The 16,843-nt window shown below is 45.1% G+C and overlaps 1 protein-coding gene across 6 annotated transcripts in view; it reads left to right on the forward strand.

Moving 5' to 3' along the window:
- Nucleotides 1-16,843, forward strand: part of apbb2b (amyloid beta (A4) precursor protein-binding, family B, member 2b) — a 70,513-nt gene that overhangs the window by 36,288 nt on the left and 17,382 nt on the right. For 5 of the 6 annotated variants that reach the window (XM_018735898.2, XM_018735893.2, XM_018735894.2 and 2 more), the window contains 7 exons: nt 87-215; nt 775-849; nt 1,297-1,359; nt 1,966-2,051; nt 2,609-2,669; nt 9,897-10,043; nt 12,032-12,159. In XM_018735898.2, coding sequence (XP_018591414.1) covers nt 87-215; nt 775-849; nt 1,297-1,359; nt 1,966-2,051; nt 2,609-2,669; nt 9,897-10,043; nt 12,032-12,159 — 689 coding nt within the window. The remainder of the gene's footprint in view (nt 1-86; nt 216-774; nt 850-1,296; nt 1,360-1,965; nt 2,052-2,608; nt 2,670-9,896; nt 10,044-12,031; nt 12,160-16,843) is intronic. The other variant, XM_018735899.2, reaches the window with a different exon arrangement.

Genomic DNA, 16,843 nt, shown 5'->3' on the forward strand with positions numbered 1-16,843 from the left:
TCTCTTTCGCTTTCTTTCTGCCCCCTACCCATGTCCCCCTGTCCACCCCTTTGTCGCCCCATCCATCCGTTTTTGCCCTCCTGCAGACCTCTGCTCACGCAGACGTGTTTTTCGGGGCATCCTCACGATCGGGCAGCACCGCCTCGGACAGCTCCCTGGTCCTGTCCTCCGACGTGGCCGTCCCCTCTTGCGGGTTTGTCAACAGCTGCTACTTTGTAAGTACACCCCCGTCTGCAGAACCTTTCAGCAACAACACACAAATCATGATCTTCATCAGTACTTCACAGGCTGCCACACCTGGCACCTCTACCTGTATTGCTTCTGCCTGGCCAGTACAAGTCGGAATAGTGTCAGTTTAACACTACTCTGCATTAGCTCAGAGAAATTCTTGTGCACTGTTATCGGAATTCTTTGAATCCCACAGCAGGCTGTAGTAGCCTTGATCAAGGTGCTCACCTTGAGCTGATAATTTAAAAATCCTCTACTCTGAACATCTTGAGAATTAACATGTGAACTGGATAATTTTCCTCTGTCTTGACACTCCCCTGCACCTTGCTATGCAGTGATTTTATTATTTACTCATTCAGTAAGGGTTAGAGTTACAGTGTTAGGTTTCATACTAAGCTGTTTACAGTTATTTATTACAGTTACAATTAAGTAATTACAGTAGGAGATGAGATTCAAACCCAAGTCCTTTGCTTGCAAGGCACTGGTTCTGACCCCTACACCACCTGTTGCTGTGCTGTGCCTTATACACTGAATTTCCTTCCGCAGCCTCGGTCATCGTCGCTCCACGTCACGGCAGAACAGGAGAGCAGCATGGAGCTCCAACCTGAAGAAGACAGGAAGGTAGGTGCTTTCCCTGGTCCTGCCCACACCCCACTTCCAGGTTCCTAGGGCCCTTCTTGTTTTGTTTCCTGTTTGCTGTGTTGTGCTCCCTGACTTCCTGCCTGGATGGGACCACATGGTTTAACAACTCAGGACACTTGTTTGCCTCTGCTCCCACTGCCCAGCCCTGCTACGTGCCCTACTACAATGATGTAGCTGGAGTTATAAGAGTTCTGTGCCCTGAGAGTCAAGGTGTTCCTTTTTGATCACTTGCTTTACACCCCAGTGCTCCCTTGAGGGCAGGTGACTGATCTGATCTCCCCACTAATCCCCATTGTCCAGCAGAGCAGCGCAGGTGGAGTGTGCTAACAGCCTTGTCTTGTCTCTCTCCCCTCCTCTGGTTGTGTGGTGCCACCCGACCCCCACCCCACCCCACCCCCCGGCTCGTCCCCGTCAATAACTGTGTAGAAACAGCCATGGAGTGATTTTGCAGTGCTCAGTGGGGGAAAGATTGATAGTGAAATTTGGAAGGCAAGTATACACATGACTATATCCGTATGTGAGCGTGAATGAGTGTGTGAGTGTGTGTGGAGTGTGGACGTGTGCATACTCTCACCATGCGCGGACCCCGGTCTGAGCACGAGCATGCGCTGCCGCTTCCTCATCAGCGCCCGACTCACCTCCACCTGCCTCGTCCCTCCTCCTCACATTACCTACCATGTCCCCACCCCGACTGCCATTCGCTCCTGAAAAATGGCTGACAGTGAGCGCTCTCCCGGCTCCTGGCTTCTTAGTTCGTTGACAACTTCTTTTCTCCCACCAAAAAAAAAAAAAAAACAAGTTTAATTTTTTTTGCCCCCCCACACATCGCAGGTAACCTCGACACATTTGCTTGGACTTTGTTCCTTGGCTTCCCCTTTGACGGACTTGGTTTCTGTGCTCGGCATGTTGTTTTCCGTGTACTACGCTTCACTGGAAGGACGAGGTTGGCCTCGTGCATGTTGATTCATGGGACAGAAAAGGCGGCGTGGGAACATTCTGATGGACAGACTTGGCTTGGGTGGGCTGGGAGTTTGAGCTGTGGTGCAAGGGTATAGAGTTGCCAATGACCCATCATGGTTGCTGCTTTCTCTATAGGACCTCCAGGAAGCCACCGTGAATCCTGATCCCAGTCTGAAGGAGTTTGAGGGGGCCACCCTCCGCTATGCCTCCCTGAAGCTGAGGTAAAACTCCATCAAAGGCAGTGCTATGACATCAGACTGGGCTCCTGAACATTAGTCACACTCAGATCATCATGGATCATTGGAAAGGAGCTGGTGGTGATGGTCCAGGTCTTCAGCACCTAGTTATCTGAGTACAATATACTCTTAATAAAGGGGTATTTTTAATGTCATTGGATTAATTCTTGCAATTCTTGATTTATCATCTCCTGAGCCTTAAGACATTTACAGCCTGCGTTACATTTCTTCATTTCATTAATGCTGTTCTCCAAAATGACTTACAATTATTTATCCATTTATACAGCTGTGTAATTTTACTGAAGCGATTTAGGGTAAGTACTTTGCTCTAGGGTACTACAGCTGGGAATCAAACTTGCAACCTTTGGATCCAAAGGCAGAAACTGTAACCACTATTATACCAACTGTACTTACAGAAACTAGCCGTGCTGTGTTTAATAGCTTTATACTCTGTTGACCGGTTGAGGCAGCATAATAAATAGAGGGTGAAGGACAAATGTAGTTGAGACCTCTGGATTTAACGTCCTGTTCTTTTTTCCCAGAAACCCGCCGCAGGTGGATGAGGAGGACAGCCGAAGCATCAGCAGCGACCCGGGGTCTAAGGTAATCATGATTCTCAGGGAATTAAAGCCGAAAAGCTCACAACCCACCCCCCACACACAGTAAAGTACCAGTGGTCCTCTGAGGTTGAGTCAGCGTGGTGAACAGGAGCAGAGATTTGAATTAGTCTTTGAGTTATGCTCTGAATAAACACAGAGGTCTTTTTTTTTCCCTCCCAGCTCAGATAAGATAATTTTTTCTTGTTGTTTACACTTAATCTCTGATCCACCCACTTGTGTATTTACCGTTATATTCGACTTTTCCTGTGCTGGTGTTTTTCTAGAATGTCCTCCGTGGAAAAGCTTGCCAACACTGGCACCTTGTGTTCGTGCTGAGAACTGCACTCGAGGAGTCTGCGACTCTTGACTCCATAGCAATATAGGTGTAGGATTTTATTTGTGTTTATTTCTTGTTTAAATGAAATTAAATGTCAGATGGGGGGGGGGTCAAGAGGAGAAAACTTTATTAGGAGATATTAGAAGGAGAACAGGTTTGTTATTCTGACGAGGGCTTAATGGCCAAAGATGTTGTGATCATGGTGAAATCATCACGGCCGTACGTTTTAGGATGTTCGGGCCGATGCTCTTCTGCCAGCCATCTGAACGTAGACCTCACTGATGTAGACTTCCACTAAGGATGCGTTAGCTGATTTTTAACGTCTCGACTTATGTGCAGTGCTATACATTATATTAACCAATTTGTGGGATCTTCATGACAGAATGTTGTCGCATGAGAAATATGATTTATTTTTATGAGATATGTTAACAGTGTTTTTTGTAACTGGAGGAGGAGGAGGCCTCTCTGAAGAAAATCCCCAGAAGCTTCTCTGGAGAGTTTGCTGCTTTGTTCCGTTCTCAGTCTCCATGGCATCACATCAGAGCGAAGCCAGTGGCGCAGGGCTGCCAGCAACACACTCTACAGCCACACACTAGTCTGGAAGCACCACGCTCGGCTTGCTGGGGGTGGAGGAGGGGTGAGCAGCACAGCCTGGTGCCCAGCAGACAGTGAGATGGCGGACAGATGGAGTCCATCTCCCTTTGATCCTGCTCGCCATCTCCTGGGGCACTTAGTCTGAAGACGAAAATGAAAGCTTGTTACCTTGATGTACTGCATTTCTATCTGTTGCGTAAGTGCAGCTGAATGTTCCCCTTTGTTCCGGGCAGAAACAGGTCACTACACCCAGTACATTCTAGAATTCTGCACGGTGACAGCGCATGCGTGGTGCTGCCACCTGCCGGCGGTGCCTCGCGAGCGTCACCCTGACGCGATGCGTGAGCCAGAAACGCGGGAAAATAATAAAGCGCTCAAACGGATCACGTATTGAGTAAAATACTATTGAAAATTATTTTCTTTGGAAAAGTAGCGTTCTAAAAAATCAGTAAATTATGAAAACGAATTTCCGAAAAGCATCGATTAGTGATTTGGAGATGTTTCTGGTATTCTTCGCGACAGACTTCATTCTGTACTGCCTCCTGTAAATGTTTTATTCATTTTAGAATATGACTGCTCGAGCTCCCAGTGAAGCGTCGGCTGACGCAGGAAGAAGCATCCGTGCTTTGAGCGTTAAATGTTTCATTAGGTGCCTTTTATTCCGTGACTCATTCCTGCTGCTCTTCATCCTCCTCCCCCTCAAGATACTGCGCGCTGGAGGAAAATACTTGTTACCACAGACTGTCTCCTTAGAAATAAGGCTACAGGGGTATTAGTGATCTTCGGAATTTACCCAACAAGTGCGTGTTGTGCGAAAAGGCCTCAGATGGTTCTGCACTTATTCTGGCAGTGCTCTTGTACTGAACAATTCGGCAAAGGTGCAACATTTCATCAGTGAAAATATTGATTATTACTATGGGTAAAAATGCTGTTTGGTTTCTTTGATTGCTGCAAGGAGAACTGTTCTATTTCAGTTTAATTTTATTGTTAACCTAATTTCATATCCATAAACAGACAATCCCGAATTGGAAGCTAAGTTTATTAGGCTCAGGGGGGCGCGGTGGCGCAGTGGGTTGGACCACGGTCCTGCTTTCTGGTGGTCTGGGGTTCGAGTCCCGCTTGGGGTGCCTTGCGATGGACTGGCGTCCCGTCCTGGGTGTGTCCCCTCCCTCTCCGGCCTTCCGCCCTGTGTTACCGGGTAGGCTCCGGTTCACCGCGACCCCGTATGGGACAAGCGGTTTAGAAAATGTGTGTGTGTGTGTGTGTGTGTGTGTGTGTGTGTGTTTATTAGGCTCTGTTTCGTTACCATACAAGACTCCATAAAAAAAATCAATTAAAACTATTACACTCTGTAAATCGTCGAGGATTTTAATCTAAACTTAATCCGTATCTGTATTCCCCTGGCTCCATTTTTAGTTCTTTTTTTACTATTGCGCTGTGTTAATAAAAACGAAGCTTTCAAATACCGAAAACACCGCGTACCCACCGCACAGGGGGCGGAGCTTGGAGTGACACTGCCTGACTTATCGCCCGGGGTCATGGCTCCCCCTGCCGGGTATTTGGTGTCACAGCAACCTAGTCAGATTCAGCAGAGGGACATGGTGACAGAATGTATCTTAGCATGATCCTGGAGGGTGACTCTGTTTTTATTTCAGTATGTAGTGTCGCTTTATTATTGCCACCTGTAGCCCTGGTCCTCACAGTCTGAGCTCTCAGTTGCTCATATTATACTAGTCCCATTTTTCCCATAACATATGCTATGAGTAGCAATAAACCCCATTATCACCTCTGCATGATTGCACTAGGTGATAAGTGCCTACCTTTCCCTTTTAGTGGCACATAGCTGTGCTGCATTTATTTACCTTAGATTGAAGTCTTTGTACATGCTGGGTTTCTTAGTAAGGCATATTAATATACACACATTTTCAGAACCGCTTGTCCCATACAGGGTCACGGGGAACCGGAGCCTACCCGGTAACACAGGGCGTAAGGGGACACACCCAGGACGGGGCGCCAGTCCGTCACAAGGCACCCCAAGCGGGACTCGAACCCCAGACCCACCGGAGAGCAGGACTGTGGTTCAACCCACTGCGCCACCGCGCCACCCATGGCATATTAATATAATGATATTTTAATTTAAATAAAGAAATCAGTGGGATACTGCCATGTAATACAAAATCTGTCAGGATGTATAATTAATTAGCATTTAATGGCAATGCAGTTAACACTCCAGAAATGTTTTTTTTTTTTTTTGTGTTCCTGTGCGTGTGTCTGTATGTACAGTACTCATTCCGAGTGTGTTCGTACGTGTATGGGTGTTTTTGTGCATGCAAAGGATGACAGGATGGTGCAGCTGCTGTCAGGCTACATAAATAATGGACGCCTTGTTATGGCTTCAGCTTGAACGGGGTCCAATAGCCAAGGTTCACAAGGTGCTGAAAGCTTCTTTAAACATGGGTGCTGCTCCCTAAGCACTTGCTCTTCTGTGGTCAGCCAGCACCTTCCAGGTGGGTTTTGCTCTCCAGACTCCATCCTAGAAAGGCCAATACAAGTGATGATGGTGCCTAGCATCTCTAAGGTCTGGATTCGATGATTAATTGAACCCCAGCCCTGAACAATTCAAAGGTCATTGCAGCAGCACAAAGTCATTAGTCACTTTTACTGATGCCCACTGTAGAATAAGGCACCCTGGGCTCTCCACTGGTATTTACAACACATATTTTATTTATCGGCAAAGCTGGTAGAGTGGGGGTTAGAACTGCTGCCTTTGGACCTAAAAGTCATAGGTTTGAATCCCCCCCCCCTCCAGATCTAGTACTTTTGAGCAAGGCACTTACCCTAAGTTGCTCTAGTAAAGTTACTCATACTGTGTCAATGGATAAATAATTATAGGTAATTTAACACTGTAAGTCTCTTCAGAAAAAAGTGCCCATCTATGGAGTTGCATCTTTACTAAAGGGGATTCAGCTAAGTTCTTTCCTGAGGTGTCTTACTTTCATTTGAACCTGGGAATTTGGCTCGGCAGCTCTTTCACGGTTTACTGCCAGCCCAGAAGAGGGCGCTGTGGTCCCATGGAGAGAGTACTACTGAGTTTCTCCTCATCTGAGTAGAGTACAGTACAGTACATTTGTGGTGGGGCAGCAGTGGGATGTGTGGGAGAAGACCTTAGTCTTAGACGCTGAGCCTGAGAGCCTAAATTCAAAGTGTGGGCTGTAATGTTTAATGAGCCCTTATATGCATGTAGATGGTCGGTTCTATCTGAGTGAGACGGGAAGGATCAAAAAATGGAAGGAAGTGAATGAAACATCTAAAGTGATTTCATTGCATTACATTTATTGCACTGTGGGGCGCCACAGCAGGTAGGGCTGGCACCTTGCAGCTTCTGTTTTTCGGGTGAATTGGTGACTTTAAATTGTTTATTTGTGTGTGTGTACTATGCTGCTCGGGTGTATAAAAGTATAAATGACTGTATGGAGTTTAGCGTAGCGGGTCCAGTGACAGTCACCCTGGACACAAGTATCGGCTAAATACTAATTAATTATCATCATATGTCATTTTGGAGAAACGCATCTGATAAAAGGATGGATTGATTTGGAAGCATAGTTTTACTGAGCAGAAATATGAAATATTCCATACTTACAGTTCTTAAGAATCAGAGTTCAAGGATCACATTTGTAAGTGGCTAGATCTATATTCTGTTAGTTGTGTGTTTCTTGCTTCCCAAATATATAGAGTCTTATAAAGCTTGCCTGGGCAACTGGTACCATGGGGACATGCTGACCTGTAACCTGAAGGTTGTCTGTTCGAGTACAACAAGGATCCCTGCTATTGTGGCCTTGTGTGTGGTGTTTAACCTGAATTACTCTAGTGAAATTCCAAGGCATGAGTTATAAATGTATAGCCCCAAGAAACTGTCAGTCGCTTTTGATAGAGACATTGACCAAATGATAAAATAAATATGTAAATAATAATAATATAAGTATGCACAGTTCAAACAGAAGGAACTTGAAAATGTTACTATGGCCCAGTTTCTGTGAAGACCTGTCTCAGGGCATTCTGGGATGACGTCACCCGTTGAAATTTTGATAAGACGCAATGGACCTTCTTACTCAGCACACTGCAGATGTGCTACACTTACATTAATATCTGATGCGGTGTAGGAGTAAAAGTAAGAAAAAGACACCCTTGTTTGATCTCAGCGTAATCTTTTCACATAAACCACCAAAATTATGCTTTGGATGCTAGTATTTAAGCTATATTTTATTTATTTATTTATTTATTTATTTATTTATTGAATTAAGGTATATTATAATATATACAGTAGTTTACTAATCATATATTATGTATGTATCTATATTTTACTATATTTAAAATGTATATTTAATTTGATCTATATTCACTAATTTTACACACTGCTGTGTTTAGATTTGTGGAGTTATTTGTTATGGAAAAGGAGAAAGTTCCACATTACACTTATACTATTACATTGATACTTATTCTGCAATCTGCTGACTTCTGGACATACACCATATCCTAAGGACCTCACGCCACATTATGCATAACTGTCAAATGTTTAAAAAAAAAAAGAACCTGCAAGATCAGTGGCTGCTGTTCCCTTGTCGTATTTGTATTATTATCATGTCTGTTTTCATTGTGTGTTTGTAATACATGCCTTTATTTGCATTTAACACTATTTTTACTGTGTTTTGTGGCTCATACCTTGTATATGCTGTGCCTGAGCCTGCAATACAAAACATATTTCATTTTTGCTGTACACCTGTGTTTGACAATGAATACACACAACTTTAACTCCTTTGTAAGTACAGTAGTTGTGATTATCGACTTAATAGTGTGTCCTTTGCCTGTGAAATACCAAGTTTTTTGTTACTGATCTCATAAAAGACCCTCCCAAATTCACAGTTGAGGCCAGTGTTAATGGAAGAGGCAGGCATTCAATGTGTCTTTCTTCACCTGAGAGCCAATAGATTTCTGACTATGTGGAGGGTGGGGGTGATGTAGGTGTGTGACTTGTTGGCAAATGAGGGTTCCTCATCTAGTAGCTCTGGAATCAGTCCTGCCTGACCTCTCCAGTTAAAGAGGAACGATGGCTCTCGGTTGCTGAGGCTTGCGCTGCGGACAGGTGCCAGCTCGTTCGGATGTGCAACAGCTGAATGCAGAAACAGCGATGACCGCGCAGCGGGACACTCTTAGCATTAATCAAGACAAACCAATTATGGGCTGGCGCTGCGTCTGCCGCCACGGTTCAGTGTTACCTCGACAATCGTGCGTGTTCAAAATCTCCCATCGGTGTGTGACGATCTTGCAGAAGTGTACCGTTCACTTTCAGGAGAACAACTTCGTGTCGCTTTTATACTGCAGTTGCTAACTCAACCCTAAGTCTTATCTACAATTATCAGTGATAGGCTTTATGTATGATTCATATCCAAGCTACTGACACTTCATAGCTTGTAGTATGTAGAGAATGTGGATTTAATCACAAACCTTTCAATGGATTCTAGCAGACTTTATATGAGGGTATATTCTGAATATTAGGGTTTCTCTGGTGGGTTGCGTGATGTCAGGATTTGTGGGATGGTATCATAAGTCCAGAATTTTCTGCAATTGCCTACTTCATGAAGGGTTTTTTTGTGATGGACAGGGTATCTCCTCAAAGGCAGGACTGTCTCTGATTTGTCTGAAACACAGAAAACCAGAGGCCTATTTTCGTACAGTTCATCAGTCAGAGCCGTGAGACGTGTCATTGTCTCATGTTTTCCAGTCCTCTGCAGAAATACCGTTTATTGTGAGCCTGCTGTCATTAAAATACACAGCTGATATTAGTGTTTCCTTCCTATCCAGTGCGCTGTCCTCACTGACACTGAGCGTGGGTGTGTTTGGTTGCGCACTGAGCCGTTTGACCTACAGCCTCTTGGTGGCACAACGCGGTCTCGTCACTCCGCTGCTGATGGCACCAGGCTCTGGCGCTTCCTCTCCTGTCTCACCGGACTCACAAATAGAGGCAGACTTCGAGCAGAGAGGCCACTCAAATTTGTCCTCTGCGGTCCAGCAGAAGCGTGATGCCAGAGAGCAGGGTGTGCGTGCGCTTGCAGTGTAACGGTGGGGGACGGCTGTGCTGATGATGCACATGATGGAGTTTCTGGAGCATCTGCCAGAGTGATGGATGCGGTGTTGCTCCTAAGAGCCCAAATGGCAGTGTCCACCACCCCAGTTGCATTCCGGTGCTATGGTTGAATGGGGGTGATTGACATGCCTGTCGTGTCTCTGCCCTTTGTGTCACAGTGCTTCGCCGTGCGCTCCTTGGGCTGGGTGGAGATGGCCGAGGATGACCTGGCGCCGGGAAAGAGCAGCGTGGCCGTCAACAACTGCATCCGCCAGCTGTCCTACTGCAAGAATGACATCCGGGACACTGTGGGAATCTGGGGAGAGGTGAGGACTGGGAGTGTGGCTGGGGGTTGCAAATAGTGGGAGTTAGTGGAAAGAGAAGGGAATGGGAAACGAGAAGGGGTCTGAATTTAGGGCACAAATGAATAACTGGGGTTGTGGACCACATGTCCTCTGTTCCTTCCTCCATATTCTCCTTCTCCTTTCATGGATCAAGATGTGGGTTTTTTTTGAAAAGTTGTGTTACACGAAAAGTTTTCAGAGTTCTTAACTTGAATGAACTCTAACCACTTAGCCCAAAGAGAAGTAGGTTCACAGAGGGAATGTCCTGAATAATACATAGAAGCGGAGACAGTAATGTTTTTTGCTCCAAGTTTAGTTGCTGCTAAAGTGATTTAAGACCTTATTTATATTCATTATAGGTAGGTCAAACGAAGCTCTGATAAATGTCCTTGGGGCTCGCTGTACTGTATACAGTATATCAGGCCTCAGTAATAGGTGTATAATTCAGTCTCGAAGACACGAGTTCTTGCATGGATATGATAGATTTAGGAATCTAATTATAAGCTGAGACTTTTTGCTATATTAAATTACCTATCCACATATTTATTTAGTGTCTTTTTAGAACAGGTCAGAACAAATATTTTTTTCATGTCATTACGTAGACAAGGGATATGAAATGATGGATGCGTAGTAACTTTAAATTCCAAACAAAGTTAGTGTGTAAAGTTCACTAAAGTCTTAAGGCAGAAACCAAGCAGGCAGCAGTTAAGTTCCAGTCATTCTCCTTAATCTGGTGCTTTGAGTTCGGAGCACTGGAGGTGGCAGGGACCAAACCCATGGAACATGACTAGAAGTTCAGTGGGTGACAGGTGGGTATTGCCCGTGGGATGACTGTCAGCTTCGAGAAATATCCCCCATCACTGTGACCTTTCAGAACAAGGCATTATGGGAAATGGTCGAGAGCTACTGCTGTGACATGTTTTTGTGGGCTGCCTGATTTGCGACTGGACGTGGAGGCAGGTCCTCCGAGGCAGACGACTGATGGGGAAACATTCGACCACCCCGCTCCCACCGCAGCCTTGTGTATAACGAGACCTGACAGAAGACCGCTTGGAAGAGCTTCCTCATTGTGTTGTGTTCATCCTTGTGCCCCTCAATAATTTATCGAACCCAGATCAGTCTGGTCTGCATAAATTGAGTGGGGGTATCTTTAATTCACCGTGCCTTGAACTGGTGTCACAAGGGGTTGTTTTCGTTATTTCAGTACGAAAATTGTCCCCAACAAGTTTCATTCTTAACAGCAACTGCATTTAATGGACTTTACCCTGTCAGAGAGCATAGTTCCATGGGTGGAAATCTGAGGTGCCGTGGAAACACGCTAAATTGATAGTAAAGGTTAATGTACAATATGTCTTGCACTTCAGTACTTGTGTACAAGATGTGTGTACAAAGTCTATTGGTGACCTTGTGACTTACATGAGTGTTTGTAAAATGCTCGATCGTTGTAGAAACAAGCTTATTAATGCCAGTACTCAGAATCCTTCCTTACAGTCACTGTTCCATGATTAGTAAGCATCACTGTCAAGTCTTTTGATTACTTTAAGAACATATCAATTTGCATGACTGATTGATTGAAATAACAGTGGTGGAAGGTAACTTGATTTGTGTTTGGTTAAAGAACAACCACCGGCTGGTTTTGAGAGCTCTACAGATTTGCTTCTCTCAGCCAGCCAGGGCACTGTTATTTCAATCAGTGAATCATCACTTTGTAAATTGAATGTCTTATCAAAGCGGTGAGAGGCAACATCAGTTCTTCTTACTGCTCCCAAACTATAAGTACATTCTGTGTGTGCTTCTTGTTTCTGAATAGTCAAGAAACATCACTTACAGCCTGTTCCTGGCCAGTGAAAGGCTGGCCACATGAGTGATTTAAATCAGACCTGCTGACGGATGTTTGTGGTCTCTGAGCCTCACTTGGGCCATCCTAGTGGTTCTATGATTGTGTCAACTCTGTCTCTCTTCTCTCCCAGGGCAAAGATATGTACTTGATCCTGGAGAACAACATGCTGAACCTGGTGGACCCCATGGACCGCACTGTTCTCCACTCCCAGCCCATTGCCAGCATCCGCGTGTGGGGCGTGGGCCGTGACAACGGCAGGTCAGTCTGGAGTGACAGTCACGTGCCGAAGGGTCTGTTCTCCCTCTTGGTGGCTCAGGTCTCATGGCCCTTATCAGCCCTATTGATCCACTTGCTATGAGAGGATGTTAGACCATTTTCTGGTTGCTAAAATAGCAAGACTCCCCAGGGAGTGCAACTGTCTTTGCTCTCTTTGCATTCTTGCTTTTTTACTTAAGGTTTAACAAATGCCTCTTCAAAGGTCTTGCCCATCTTAGCCCCAGGAGCCCTGAGAACTTCCTCCTTATGCGTAGGGCAACACAGTGGTGTCCAGAGGGAGGCAAGAGCATGTTGGCGTACCCCTCGGCCCCCCTTGCAGGCCCACCATTGATCTGACATTTAACAAATTGCCTCCTGCTGCTTTTCTTGCTTCCGAGGGACTTTGGCTAATTAGTGACACAAAGGTCTTTCCCTTCCTGACTGCCCAGGCACTGGAGGAACAGGCATCTCTTCCTGAGGGTGCTACTGTTGGTGTAGATACAGCAATTTGCTTTTTCTTTTTCGCCTGTAGTTACGTTTTCCGCCAAGTGTAGTGGTTGCAAATTTTTATGGTAGAATAGAACTTTATACTGTGACACAGAAAATCTTTTTTTAATAGTTATTTTTCCCGTGTACCTTAATTACATGTTTTTTTCTCAGTGGCGAAAAGTACCAGGCCAAAAGTGTCTCGTACTAGTGTGTTGTACAGTGTAAATAACTGTAGGTTAATTGGGCTGCAAAATAAAGTGCATTTCTTTTGTATGCCTAGTACCATTCTCAGATGAAGGATAACTCGATGGTGTTGTGGTTCCATATTCTATGATATTCTTTATGATGCCGCATACGGGTGTGTGTTCAGTGAGAAGCCGGCTAATGATGTCACACAGTGAGAATCCTGCTCTCAGAGGTGAGGTGTGTTGATTAGACTCACAGCGGTGCTCCAGTGCATCTGCTGAGGTCCTCAAATGCCTCCCACATTCTTGTGTTTTAATAGGCCTCAGCCTGTGTTCTCACAGCTTGTCGCTGAGTGAGGGTTGCGCTCCCGCATTGTACTGTTGCACGGTTGTGTTTCACCTTCCTTCAGCAGAGTGGGAGATTTGTGTTGACGCACACTGACAGTTACAGAGTCCTTGCTGGTCTCATGTTGGACACCTGGTGGAAATAAAGGGGGTCTTTCAGATTCTGCCTCTCAAGTGGAAGAGAATGGTTAAGGATCTCCTGCTGGTGGAGTGATTGTTCTCCTTGATGATCGTTGTGCCATTGCAGCATTAAATGCCCACTGTTAAACGCAAATTAATCCCACAGCTTCATGGAGGGAGGATGTTAGAGACCACATGGGGTTGGTCAGTACATTTTGAAGTTTTACTACCAAGATGAAAAGTGCTCTGCTGTGTGTCTTGGGTGTACTGTAGATGAGCTCGATGCTGAGTGTTTTTTTAGCCACAAGCTGTGCAGTTTTGCTTAATTGGGGTTTGGTTAACCTAACAGCGATGTGGTAGTTTCTGGGTTGTGTACAACAGTATACAGTATCATTCCCAAGGTTTATGCTGTTCGACCTTTTGTTCTCATTATTCAACATAATTTTGGCAGCCTTTACATTTTTCATCTGTTTGTTCCTGCCACAAAATGATAATTTGTTGCCCTGTCAGAATTGCTGATAATATCTCAGTCATTTCAACATTCTCTTGCTTGTGCTGTGTATTCAAGAAAGTATTTTATGCCAACTTTGTGAAAGCATTCACTGTCTGCACTGAAAATCCACCTTTCTCAAGTCATAAGGTCACACTAATGATTCCTGAATGTTCACCCCCACACTAAAGCAGCTCTCAAATGAATGATTGATGATCCAAAGATATGTGCTGATCTAAGTTTCATCCTGTAATGTGTCAAGCAGTGGTGGGGACTGCATTTGTGTTCCACTGTCCACCACCAATCAAGAGTAGCTCTTTGTGTGTGTGTGAGAGACTGTGTGTCGTGTCTGCATGTGGAGCACTCTTTGTGTGTACCTGCAGGCTGTGAGTCCATCATCATATCTGCTGAATTGATACTGGGCTCTGGTGCAGTTCTCTGTGCAGTGCCTAGTATGAGCAGTAGGGGGTGCTTAGGAGGTGTTTATCCCTTAGCCTGTATAGGCCTTACAGGGAGCAACATAATTAATCAAATTCTAAGGCCTTCCAGTTAATGTGCACTAAGCTGAGTATGTAAGCATTTATGTAAGGGTTATTAAAATTATCATATCTATTGTGTGAGATGTATATGTACAGATATTAAAGCTGAAAGGAAAAAGACAAACTGAAGTGAAAAACAGTTATCAACAGTATCCAATAGAGTCTCCAGGCAAAGACATTCCATCAGATTTAAAATGTGAATTTTGCCCAAAAGCAATCATTCAGGAACGTTACAATTAACAAACCAATTAGTTAACTTCATCTCAGCATAAATAGTAGTAGGGCCGCAGGTGGCACAGTGTCACCATGGAATTAAAGGACATGAGTATGTCCCCATACATACTGCAGTACCCTTGAACAAGGTACTTACCCTGAATTGTTCATCAGGGGGGTGCAGTGGCGCAGTGGGTTGGACCACAGTCCTGCTCTCCGGTGGGTTTGGGGTTCGAGTCCCGCTTGGGGTGCCTTGCGATGGACTGGCGTCCCATCCTGGGTGTGTCCCCTCCCCCTCTGGCCTTACGCCCTGTGTTACCGGGTAGGCTCCGGTTCCCTGCGACCCCGTATGGGACAAGCGGTTCTGAAAATGTGTGTGTGTGTTCATGTAAAATGACCATGTTGGATATATGTATAAGTCATTGTATTTAGCTACACAAATCTGACATTTCTTTGAAGAAAAGTTTGAAATGTTTGAGCTGAATGAATAAAATAGTAATAGTGTGTCATGTCCTTAGTGCAGTCCATTTGTCCATTTTTGAATTACTTAATTTAATATATTTAGTAATCAGTAACAGTAACACTAATCAGATCCAAAATCTCTAAAATGAGCTCTAAACATGCTCCTGTTCTGCAGGGTTTCTCAGTCTTTGGTTCCTGCATCAGGCTTTTCCCTGCCTTTACCCTGCTGGTTCATTCTGCATTTATTCCATTATAATGGAATAAAAGTCTGATGGAAGCCCTGAAAATCTGGGGCAAAACCCATCACATTAACTGGTTGGGGTTCAGGGTGAGGGGACTTATCTAAATCTGAAGTGTGTACTGTTTCCTAGCGGGTGCCTGTTCCTGCAGTGACTTTAGTGGAGATGCCGATGAACAGTCACGTTGGTAAATCTTAAACACTCCTACTCTCCATCCTTCTGTGACTCTACTCTTTGTGACAAAAGGATCCAGTCTGATGTAGCGGCTCTCAGGTGGAACGAGTGGCCTGGAGACTGTGAAGGTGCCCCCCTTAGTCTCTGTGGTTCTGTTCCAGCACATGTTCTCAGCCCTTCCACTCCTAGCAGCTGTGAAGTTCTCCTCCTTGCTGGCATGTAGGACAAGTCACAAATGTTAACTTCTGGTGTGAAGGCAGCAGGTGGCGCAGTGGTTAGAGCCAATGCCTTTGGTCTGAAAGGATCCAGATTTGAATCTCACCTCCTGCTGTAGTGCCCTTGTTCAAAGCACTTACCCTGAACTTCTCCAGTAAAAATTGCCCGGCTGTATAGCTAGATAAATCAATGTAGCTTAACAAGTAAATTGATTTGGAGGGAAACATCAGATAAAATGAATTAAAGTCAGTCTTCACTGTTAGACTTTGTGTATTGAACCTAGCTGGTTGAAGAATATATTAGGTTGAAACATTTCTAAAAAGAACTTGGTGAATCAGACCCCCTCACACCCACACTATAATCCATCATGGTGCAGCTGTGATTAAAAAAGTGACCAGACCAGCAGGCATCGGGAGTGATGTCACCCCTGGATCGAGTGACCACATATGGAGCCCCTTCTGTCCCTTTGTGCCAGAGGGACTCCCATCTTTCAGCAGAGCGGCTTGGTCACTCGCTCACAGGAGGTACCTCGTTGCTGTGGCAACAGCACTGGGTCGCAAGGGTCAGCAGGGAGGCAAGAGATAGTACCGCAGGTCGAAGCTGTGGCGTGCAAAGGGGTGAAGGCGAACAGACGGGCCACACCTGGGGGGAGCTCCGCTCCTCGCAGAGAGCGATGCCTTTGTGTGGCGTTTGTGTGTCTTCTCAGCTCTTTTCGCGTATTCTCCTACGGCTCCTTTGAAACCGTGAAGATAAGATGTTGCATCTTCAGCCGGGTTGCAGATCTCACCAGTTTAACAGCAGAAAAATGAGATTTGCAATGATTCAGGTGTGAGTGTTGGCACCCTGTGAGGAGCTTAAACACAATGCACAGTTTATTCATCCAAGAAGGCTCTTATAAAGGATCTCTCTTGGACCCACTGCTCTCCAGATCTCCTAACAGCTCCTTATAGTTGCGTCACATCATCTGTGACAATCGCCTCCGTGTTTCCTGTGAATTCTATAGGAAGGTAGTGGTGAACTGAGCGCCGGTACAAACAGTGGTATCGAACAAACAAGCTGTGCTTTGACATTCGTGCATCTCCATCTATAACTCTTCATCTTGAGTAATGCACTTTTCTTGACTCTAAGTTAAATTTTGCTTTGGAGAAAACGCATTTGCTAAATAAATAAATGTAAACGTACTTGAGTTCAAAGCTTGGAGGTCTAGAAGTTCCA

Source organism: Scleropages formosus, chromosome 16, assembly GCF_900964775.1.
Source record: "Scleropages formosus chromosome 16, fSclFor1.1, whole genome shotgun sequence".
Classification (NCBI taxonomy): Eukaryota; Metazoa; Chordata; class Actinopteri; order Osteoglossiformes; family Osteoglossidae; genus Scleropages; species Scleropages formosus.